This window comes from Ascidiella aspersa, chromosome 7 (assembly GCF_963924565.1).
Source record: "Ascidiella aspersa chromosome 7, kaAscAspe10.2, whole genome shotgun sequence".
NCBI lineage: Eukaryota > Metazoa > Chordata > Ascidiacea > Phlebobranchia > Ascidiidae > Ascidiella > Ascidiella aspersa.
In genome coordinates this window covers 24,286,904-24,298,330 of record NC_139453.1, presented here as the reverse complement: position 1 = coordinate 24,298,330, position 11,427 = coordinate 24,286,904, and the positions used below count along the sequence as shown (strand labels likewise).

Below are 11,427 nucleotides of genomic sequence, written 5' to 3'. Positions count from 1 at the left end.
GTTAATTTAATGAAGTAGAAAAGTAAAGGCAAATAAAACGTGTGCAGAGCGCGAACACGTCGTGTTTCAACATATAGTTGTTGTTGGAAAAAGTGTAGTTTAGGCGCAGTAGATCTCAACCTTTTAATAAGTCGAACATTTTAATGAGTGTAAATTTGATATTTTAAATAGACGATCGAGTCTATGCTAAACATTTATTTTATAAAATACATCGTTTTTGATGGATATTTCTGAGCCGTCAGACTCCTCCGAGAAACGAGGCCTATTTGTAACCTGTGACGAGGCTGAAAACAAGGAATGCCATGTCATCGGTAGGTTATCAATGTTAACTGATGTGGTTATTAATGGAAAGTTCAATTTCTTTTTCAAAACTACAAAGAAGTAGCCTATGCCGATATTACTTATCAGTTTGTCTTTAATACATTATAATGTACACCTAAACGTCAAACTTAGGGCCATTTTGATACTTTATTCCAGGGCTACTCAATTATTTTTAGCAAAGGTTTAGTTATAAAAGGGTGAAATTTTTGTCCGTTATAACTCTCATAAAGTAATTTACAGTTATACAAAATGTAATACGGTATCATTTACATCGCTTCAACTGAAAATCCATCGCTTCAACTGTGAATTCTGTAATGTCCGTTACATAGAAAGGGGTTTTCAATGAACAGCAGCAATTCTTTGCCAAGAAAAAAACCATCAAATTACACTGCCAAGTAAATACTGAGACGGATAAGGTATATAACACTAAAAAAGTCCCCATTTCGCCAGTTGAGCAGCCCTACTTTATACAGTGTATAATCTTATGACGAGTTCTTTTTCAGGAAAAATTCCTGATTGGTTGCAAGGAGAAGTAATAAGGAACGGGCCTGGCGAATTTGAGTTGGGACCAGATAAGTTCAACCATCTTATCGACGGTCACGCCTTTCTTCACAAGTATATTGTTCTTTCTTCTATGCTTAACACAGTAGTCCCCAAAACATTTTTTTTTATTTTGTAAACTTAGCCAATGCACTTTTTCGCGCTTAATTTGGCCTGTCGTTTAAATAAGAGCAGGACAAACAGTTCTCTTCAAACTAGATGGTAAGACATGTTATATGACTTTCATCGAAATTCAACCAAAAGTACTCTGCTTTTATGGCTCCTTTAGGTAAAAAGGTTTCCGACCCCTGATCTAAACCAATAACCTAAAAGCGATGGTTAAAACAACTTTTACGGAAAAACATTAGTTGTTTTTCACCTATATATGAGACATAGACCGATATATCGGTTTACCGATAATATCGGCCAATATTTGACTTCTACCGATATATCGGTATCGGTAAATGTAGGCCGATACTTTTGCCGATATTTTAGTACAAAAATATAACACAATTTTCCTGTACAACAAACAACTTATCAATTTTTATTATCCAAAATTTTGGTTTTAGCATCACGCCAAGTTAATATGCAAAATAATAGTTTAATAATTACCAAAGGTATATAAACTAAAACATTATTAGGATTTTATTTTCAATTAATTCCAGTTTTTGAACACCAGGTATATTAAAAAATCGGTATCGGTTGAAAAAATGGGTATCGGTCGATCTCTATTTGGTATGGTGAAAATTATTAGTAACAACAGGACAGATATATGGAGTTTTCGTCAGGCTCTTACAGAGTTATTGAAAATTCTTTCTATACGTAATAGTTTAATTGACAACAGATGTAAGGTTAAATAAAAAAAAAGAATGCAGTTTTGAGAGCACCATGTTTAATGATACTTTTCTACTACCAACCTAATCAAAATGTTACGTCGTTTATACGTAACCTAAACAAAGGTTCCTAATATGCCGCATATAAATATAAAGAAAAAATTCTTATCAAGTTCAATTTTCCGTTTTCAGGTTCAGCATTGAACAGGGAAGAGTGCATTACACTGGCAAGTTCATAAAGTCGAAGCAGTTTAAACACAACCACCAACATCAGCGTTTGCTTTATGGTGGTTTTGGAACTGCTTCCTTTGTGGATCCGTGCAAGAACATATTTTCAAGGTGGAAATACTAATGAACATTTCACGAGCTAAATGTTCGGTAGAAATTTAAAGAATATTTTGGTGGTTTACAATTACAAATGAGAACTGTCTAATAACAAATTATTTTTAAGAGGTAGCCTGCCAGATGTTATTGATTGGCGGGATGAATTTGGTCCGTGGGCCGTAGGTTGCCCACCTCTGCTCTAAGTTACCCTAAACATAAAGCAGATTATGATTTAGTTTCAAAGAAAGTTTTGGTCGACTGATTTCGGTTCCTAATGATGTACCCTGTGGTTCTAAAGATTAGCAGTTATTATTGTCTACTAGCCAATAGCTATATGACGACTTTAAAGGGGATAGTCCTAGATGCATAATAGGCATGTGAGTTTGTAATTGTCACGGTAAATTATAATGCAGTAGGTAGCGTTGCAATGCCGTTTCTCAACTGTGTTTTTTCTCTTGTCCTACGTAACTCAATAGAGCGAACATCCAAGAAATGTCAAGGTCGTGAGTTCGAATCCCACTGCATGCTTGTTTTTCATAGCGGCCAATAATGCCACAAAATCATTATTTTAAAAAAAGAAAATTGTGGGAGGACTATTTTGGGTGCCTTACGAGGCGGCACTATGTGTTATTAAGTTGTCCTTCCTTAAAAAACTGTTTGACTTTTTAGGATATTCACAGTGCTCACCACAAAGCCAGACTTGGACAACATTAACGTCAACGTTACAAGAATGGGCAACACACATTACGCCATCACTGATCGTGCCATTGCGTATCGATTTGACCCGGAAACTCTGGACACGATAAAATTCGAGGAATTCGGGCGAATTCTCAATCTACCTGTTGCAACTGCTCATCCGCATTACGGTAAGTAAGGTTGTCGGCCGAGATGATTGTATAGTATTTGTGTTTTTAGGGTGAGTTACTAGTAGGTTATGTAGCCTATACTTTAAGACGTATGCAACAGTCGAAAAAGCCGTTTTAATTATTTTGCATGTTTAGTGAAAAAGTATAAAACACTCTTTCGGTGACTTAAAGTATGGCATTTTTTTTTTCAAAACGACATATGAATATAGTGATAATAAAACTAAAGGTTTAAAAATTATTTCTGATTCTTGTTTAAAATTTTTGTTAAATACAGGATAACTTTTACGAAGCAATTTGCTTTAGTTTCGTTGTTAACTCTGAAATCATAAGGCTATGCTCGTTTAGATACGAATGGAGATTATTACAACGTCGGAATCAGTTTTGGTCGCAAGTCATTCTACGAAGTGGTAAAGATACCTGTTGCCGATATGCAAGGAGAAGACCCCCTTTCCAATATTCAACTACACTCCAAAATACAGATCGACTCACCATTGTCGCCTTCTTATTACCACAGGTAATTTGTTTGTAAAAAAACAATGAGAACGATATTTTTGAAACAGTTGAATCAAGGCAATTTTGGTGTTTATGTCCGGTTTTAATAATAGGTTTCTAATAACAGCAACAAATTGTTTTAACAGTAATGGTAGAAGTGTGATCATTACCTCACAAATTTTCGATAAACGTAAAACGTCATTGTTTAACCTCTATTTTACCATAAAAAAATACATGTCACTTAGACCAAAGCATGTTTATCTCCATGTAAAAATTAAAATTGAAGGCCTGTTGCTATAGTAGCTTCGTTTAAACCACCAACATATTTATTTAGCTTTGGACTAACCGAAAATTACATCGTATTCTATGATCAGCCGGTCAGAATGAACCTAACCAAACTGATGTGGGCAACTGCTACTTGGGGGCCAATTGCTGGTGCATTTGAAGAAAACAAGAAAGTGTCACCACATGTAAGAAACTAAACAGCTTTTCGAAAAAAAACACAGATACATTGAGCCTTCTTTTATGAATATTATCTGCGGCTATAGCGAGCTAAATAGAATACACAACATCTATAAGCATAACAAATTAGACAAAAGCCTTACTCAGCACATAATTGATGCCATTAAATGTAGAACACTATATATTTGCTTTTAAAGCGCATATAGTCAATTGGAAACTTAGCCTTTGTTATAACTAATCTAGTAAGTGTGCGTTTTATTCTCGATAAATATTCCAGTATTTCATATAATATTTCACCACTATATCCTTATTAGTTTAACATTTTGCAAGTTTTTATATAAGAGAAAGAAATGACTATACTTCTTATTATTGAGCATATCGCAAATGAATAATTCAAAAATAACGCTAAAAGTTCGCGCAAACCACATTCAAACATAGAGTGATTTTATATTAATAAATACGAGAACCGTTATTATTTGCCGTTTAAAAGCACTGTTGCAAATATGCTATGTATGTTTTATAGAAGTTAAATGTGCACAACTATTATATTTTAGAGTGCAATTAAGACAAAATTGCCGCTCAAAATTCTGACCTGTTACGAGGTAACCTTAAATGCAGATAGAATATGTTGGAGTACGAATTTTAATCCATTTGTTGCGGCACTATCTTTTTTTCTAGAAGTAGATTACATTTTTATTGGGACTAAAATAACATACACATTTTTCAGTTTCACGTCATTGACAAGGCTTCCGGCATTCAACTGCCGACAAAATACTTCATCGATCCGCAATTATGCTTCCATTTCATAAACAGTTACGAGGTGTCATCGGGCGAAATAAAATATCTGGTGGTCGACATGTGCTGCCATTCAAAAATCCAGAAACTGACCGATCCCAGACTGTGAGTCGGTTACAATGCACTTTCGTTGGCATTTGCCCTTTACCAATATCTTTGTTAGACTTATTTATTTTATACTTTATTATATTTTTATCAAGGCTGGCGTTTTACACAAGTATTATGTTCAAGTGAAATTCGATTTAAGGAAATTCAAATACTTTTCGTTACGTGTACTGTTAGATGTCTTTCAAGCTAATCATTTAAACTTATATGATGTATATTACAACTTATCGGTGGTTATACGGGTAACAGCAATAACATGCGAGGACAAATCTGCGCAAATGTCAATTGACGATGAAAACAAATATTAAAGAAACGTGATGCGTTAAATTGTGAATCTTGTGGTCTATCTATAGGAGGGTCCGGAAACCCCTGGCACGCGTGCCACTTTTGGCACGCGAGAAGTTTTTGCATGGCACGCCAAATGATTTAACTCGCTCGTTATATCACCTTAAGAAATTGCAATCATTACATCACTACCATATCATTGACATTCATATAACATCACCAACAAATGCGCTAACTAAATGGTTGCACACATTACAAGTTCGATATGCAGTGTTCTATATTAAAAGTAAGCACGTGTGTTAGTTTCTGAAAAGCGTCAAAGTATTTTTGGTTTAAATAGCGAACACAGTATTGTGTTTGTGACAGTTTGTTTTTTCAGCAGGGTTAGGATATCCATACAGAATTTAACTTCTGAAATTAGGTTTATTGGCGTCTCCCAAGATACGTAAATTAGATGTCAGATCACAGCAGGGCTGCGGAGTCGGACTCGGGAAAGACTGTTTTTTTCTGGCCCGAGTCCGATGTGTGGGCATGCGCAGTACCAAATTTCGCAACTAATAAGGCAGCAAACTGTATATTGTTAAGGTGAAATAGCATATGGTGGCACATTTTTCGTAAGCCCCACGAAGGGATTGATGAATATCCATCTTATTTTAGTTACGAAATCGCACATTTGACTGGAGTCGGCTCGGTTGTTTTCAACCGACTCCGCAGCCCTGGCTGCCAGTGGAAAACCAAACATAGAAAAATGTTTGGCACGCTAGTTGTTGATATTTTGACATTATTCATAAACTGGCGCACTGCATACGAATGGTTGCCGAACCCTGCGCTATTGACTTATAATACTGTAACATACTTTACTGTCTATATTATTAAAAGTTCATCTATAGGGCCAGTAACTTGTCGGTGAAAACGACAGCCTTGCTTGAGCAGAATTGTCTGCAACTAATGCCTTGCTTTTAGACTCCTGGAAAAGTACAGCAGTTGGCAAACCGACGAAGACACTGCTGCCTTCAAGCGTTTCATTCTGCCCTTAAACATTCATGAATCGACCAAAAAGGGTATTTTTAAAGTCATGTTATGTTAAATTCGCCTTATGTTTAAGCCCATTAAACCAAGTCATTTCCAGGTTAAGCGATATAAGATCATAATTTGCCATCAAAACGGCTTAAAAACTATTGATTCAATTCACATGTTTTTATACCAAAAACCCTTGAAAAGAAATAGTTTCTCAATTATAAAAAAACATTGGATCCCTTTCCAAATTTAGCAAATTGTGCTTTATTCAAACACAAGCCATTAAAACTAATTGAATTAGTTATACCTAATTATCATGAACGTGTAGTCAGTTAAAAGGCAACAAATTTTTAATCGATCAATTGTAATAACATAAGATAGACCAGGACATTACCTCACAAACGGCAATTTTAAATTTGAGGTGCTGTAGGAACAACCTCTTCTAGCGATGCGCAACCGAAGCTTTGCTATGCTCTGTTTTGAAATGTCTGTAAGCATAGTACGCAAAACAAAATAAAATCATACTTTTTGATAGAAACGTCGTCTTGTGTTTTCTAGTATATTACTATATGCACATTTACATATAGGCGTCAATCTTGTGGGGATAGAAGGCTGTTCGGCCAAGGCTGTGTTTAGAAAAGACGGCTCAGTATTCTTAACGCCTGACGAATTATTCGATGAAGAGTTGAGGTCAGATGTGCAAGTTGAGCTGCCACGAATCAATTATAACTACAACGGTAAAAAATACAGGTAAAATGAGGCAAACAAAATTCATCGGGGATACCCAATCACCTATTTCCTGTATACCGAGTCCCTGCGGAAATGTTACTACCGAAATCATTTAGCCTAATAAGGATCTTAGTGCAAACAAGGCCTGGCTAGAATAACAACTCACGGCATGACCATGTTGATTTTTGGTGATATTATTTCGAAGGTACACGATATATGATTACAAGTGTATCATAATCGATGGTCGACACTATACTTGAAGATGGTCGACACTATACTCTATTTCTAAATCATACTTTGTTCTAGGTGTGACAGTTTATCTAGTTTCATGTGTAATGATACGTTTACACTATATATGTCTTTCTAAATATTATTCATTTGGACAATTTACTAAAGTTATTTAATTTCAGGTTTTGAATCGACTAAAAACTTACATTCGATATTAAAAAGCTTGAAATGTGGTTCCAATTATTTTTTATTTAATCCCGTGAAAAACAGGTATGCAGCTAACACCTGTTTATGCCTATCTTTGCGCAATTCGGGTGCAGGGGGCAAACCCACTCGAACCTATATTGTTTAATTTTTGAAGTATTCAGGCCCAAATGAAAGAATATAGTCGTACTTTATTATCTTTTTTACGACACTCTTCACAATTAATGTCAGTTATAACTTAAGGTACATCTATTCGACTGGCCAATCACGCAAACGTAAACTGGAATGCTTGGTAAAGACCGATGCGGATACTAAACAAGTCCAGCTTTGGATTGAACCGGTATATACGCTCTTTTATATACATAGAGAGAGATATATCTACATTAGGTTACAAGTAAAAATCTAAATGACAAATTTTTACATTTTGATCACTTTTTAAGATTTAACACTTACGGGGGTAATGAATCTCCGCAGACAATAACATCTAAAAGAAATTTCCTTGCTTCATTCGAATTAAGAAACTGATGATGCTTATTCATAAGGCGAAATATATATTTCTGCAAAAATTTTAAGAAATGATGTTAAGTTTTTTATCTGTTTTTATAAACAGTCTAAACATCAATTTTTTCAGGAAATAGTTTTGTATACCGTAATAAAAACTTATAGGTGAAACGATGTTATTCTACGTTTACTTTATCATGGTGCTATTTTATAAATATGGTCAAAAAAGAAGTAGGAATGTGGATTCTATTTCAAAATATCACTGAATATTAAAGTAACCTATGGTCCTATAGCAATACACAATGTATTGCAGGATTGCGTTCCATCGGAGCCAATTTTTGTTGCAAGACCGAATTCGACAGAAGAAGATGACGGCATCGTTTTGTCGACGGTCGTGGCGCTGCCGAAAAACAAACGGGCGTTTTTGCTTATTCTGGACGCAAGGTGCTTTAAGGAGATAGCCAGAGCCCAGGTAATGAAATTAAAACGTCAAGCTTAACATTCATGTATAACAACGCGTTTCTATTTAATGGTGATTTTTATATATTTTTTTCAGATTTCATCGCTAATGTCGTTTTCCTTTCACGGCCAATTCCACGAGAAGCGGGACTAAGAAACTCAAAAAACACCTAAAGTTCTCGAAGCATTTCGGTATATATGACAGAAGCGACTCTAGAATAACATAACTTATTTATTACCATTGGTTCAAAACGTGGTGGTTCGAAAACGCTTCAATAACCTCAAGTCACGACTATACACGCGTTAATATTTCAATTGTACAAATTGACTGATTACCGCTAACACATGTCTGGAAAAAAGTTTCACGTTTTTGATACACGCCATATTTTTTTCATGTACGTTACTGAAACTTCAAATAGATCGGAATAATCATTATCAGCTTTTTGTTGATGATTTATGGATTTCCGCCAAGAGATGTTATTGTTTCCTATGGTTTCAGACATGTGCATTCAGTCACTCTAGTCATGTGTTAAGTCAATTGAGTTAAAGTACGGAAGCGCTGGTAAACAGTTTAAACGAATTTTCTAACAGCAGAACAAGGTTTATCTTATAAAATAATAAAAATGAGTTGAGAAAACATTATTGATAGCTTTGTCATTACATAACATGTCTTTCAACGTTACAGAAAATAATAATTTAAAAAGCTAATTAAACTATACCCTACCACTCGGTTTGTCATTGCGAAATGTAATGCATCGTTAAACTATTCGGCTTTTCTAATTGAAAACTATGTCAGTTTGTTAGTAACGACACACGCGGAATATTTTGTGCCCCTTTATTAGGTCGACACTGGAAGTAATTGTTAAAAAACACTATATTTTAGGGTTAAAACTAACGCTTCGCGCAATTGTCGCGATAAAATTCATATCAGCAGTGTTGCGTTTGCTGACTGGTGGTATAGGCAGGCTACATACCTTGTATATGTTCTGCTTTTGTTTTTCGCGCCTGTTCTATATTGTGTCCTCTGCGTGTTTACTTGAGTGGTATTCAATTGGACAGCAACTGTACCGTGTTAATAATGCGCCTCGTATATATTGTGCTTCACCCTTCTTCGCAGCTTGAGCAATAACATCCCTGTTTGTTGTTGTTAACGTTTGCAGCGCAATTCGCCACCTTCAAGAACTGTGGCGTGTTTTGTTTGTCAAAGTTTTTACCGTTTTCTTATTTCACTTGACAAAGATCGTGTTCGATATGGCGAATTTTCTGCTAGTGTTATCAGTGTATTAAGCCCTTTGTACAAGTTGTAGTTTGGACCTCGCAAATACCAATAGATACTGTATTCTGTATTTGTTTACTTGGTTGGCTTTAAGTAAGTGGTTCTTAACCAGGGTTAAGTCGAACCCTTGGGTTCGAAAAAGATGTTTGAGGGGTTTGGTGAGAACGTCCTCCGAAACATTTTCACACGGCCTACTTAAAGCTATATTAACGATTGTTAAAAAAAACAACTGGGTCATGGCCCCTATCTAACTATGTTTTTGCCCACTTTAACTATGAAAAAATGCAATTATGTTGCGGTCCGCGCAAACTTTGATCCCTTATTACTATGTTTTTGTCCGTTTAAACAAAAAATCTAATGATCCTATAAGAGCTTTGCATACCATATGGCATATTGCGATTTGTGTCTTAAAAACACTGTGGTGACCTATAGGGATTGCTAGGTTTTTATTAACTGAATTTTAACTAAACATTACCTGCAACATAACATGTCACAAATAAACATAGCGTAATAAATAACATAAAATAAGGTAAATGGCACAAATTTACCACATTTTTCCCCTTTAAATAACGAAATACACTGTACTCCCAACAAAAAGCATCGTTTTATTAAACAATTTTAAGGGTTCATTTTTAATGAGTCCAATCCCCAAACCGTGAAGGAGGTTTATGAATTCTGGATGAACGCCTCACTTGCAAACCAGTAGGCGAAGCAGGTGGAAACGCATGAGGAGATGGTGAAGAAGAGAAATGACCAGAAAAATTATTTTAATTTTGGATTAACATATCTTATTGAGAATGGTAATCAATCCGACGGGTTCCCTTGCTTTTGGCAACGAGTTGTTGTCAAAACATTCCAGTTTGGTCTATTTTGTTTCATTTCAGACTGGACAGTTTTGACTAAAAACTCCAGTTTTTGCTCATCATAATTAGATGAGAATTTGCTAGGCGCCTTTTCAAAGGAGCCGGTTACATGGTACTGTTTAAAAATGTTTCCACGCACGAGACACACTGAGGAACTTAAAGACCATTCTCAATAAGATATATTAATTCAAAATTAAAATAATTTTTCTGGTCATTTCTCTTCTTTTGGGACATGCCATTTTTAAGAATACATTTTTTTGTTATTTTTACAAACTATAATAATCAGTCAATGAGTTGTTTAAAGCCTTAATCATATAATTGGACTAAAAAGATAAACAATAAACTAACTTGGCCAGTTAGGCCATACCCAGTGACAAAATTAGGCAATCACATGTATAACCAGCACTAAAATTTCAAAAAGTGTATCGGAACTTTCAAAACCGCTCGCAGACACGTTACCTTAATCCAGTGGTCTCCAATCTTTGAAATAAGCGACCCAATTGAAATAAGATGTAATCAGAATTTACATTGCGACCCCATTTTGGAGACAATTATAGGCAATGTTAAAATATAGGCAATGTTAAAGACAATTATAGGCAATGTTTTAAAAGACAATTATAGGCAATGTTAAAGTGCTAGAATGCAGCAGAACGGGCACCTACGCCGGGGAATGCATTCATAATGACAAGTTAGCGATAAGCCTCTTCGCCTGTTTGTGTTTCTAAGTGGATATGCTTTCTAATTTGGCCTGTAGAATGCAACCTCAGAAAAGCATTTGTTATGATGTTACAAATGAGGGACGATTTTAAACATCTCCGTCTACTGTCTACGTTTGACACACTTGTGCATGTAGCTTGGTGTGGTTTTAGAAAAAGTGCGACATTTGCCGAGCTAAATCAAAAAACACAAATTTTGTCTCGTCAGCTGTTGTGGATATTTTGATTGATAGCTAATTTACCCCCCAAAGTGTGGAAATTTACCCCCAGGGGTAAATTTACTCCAGGTTAAGAAAGGCTGATCTAAAGAAATTCTATAATATTTGAAATATAAGGTAAACATTTAAATTCAAAGAGTTTATTTCTGCGATTTAAAACAAAACGCTGTGAAGGGAAAACTAAGCAGCACTT

General features: G+C 35.3%; 1 protein-coding gene across 1 annotated transcript; it reads left to right on the top strand.

Moving 5' to 3' along the window:
• Nucleotides 1–220: 220 nt before the first annotated feature.
• On the top strand, nt 221–9,027 carry LOC146138584 (beta,beta-carotene 15,15'-dioxygenase-like). Its single transcript, XM_083394611.1, has 12 exons — nt 221–311; nt 825–936; nt 1,887–2,033; nt 2,688–2,884; nt 3,230–3,398; nt 3,711–3,846; nt 4,566–4,738; nt 5,987–6,084; nt 6,628–6,790; nt 7,445–7,541; nt 8,016–8,174; nt 9,004–9,027. Exons 1-12 carry the CDS (start codon nt 221–223, stop codon nt 9,025–9,027), a joined length of 1,566 nt encoding a protein of 521 aa, XP_083250737.1.
• Nucleotides 9,028–11,427: the final 2,400 nt, after the last annotated feature.

Excerpts from the sequence above, each read along its gene's own strand:
- LOC146138584 (XM_083394611.1), top strand. The coding sequence starts at position 221 with ATGGATATTTCTGAGCCGTCAGACTCCTCCGAGAAACGAGGCCTATTT. Across the intron at positions 3,847-4,565 it reads ACAAGAAAGTGTCACCACAT|TTTCACGTCATTGACAAGGC; the intron begins GTAAGAAACTAA and ends CACATTTTTCAG. Across the intron at positions 8,175-9,003 it reads AGGAGATAGCCAGAGCCCAG|GTCGACACTGGAAGTAATTG; the intron begins GTAATGAAATTA and ends CCCCTTTATTAG.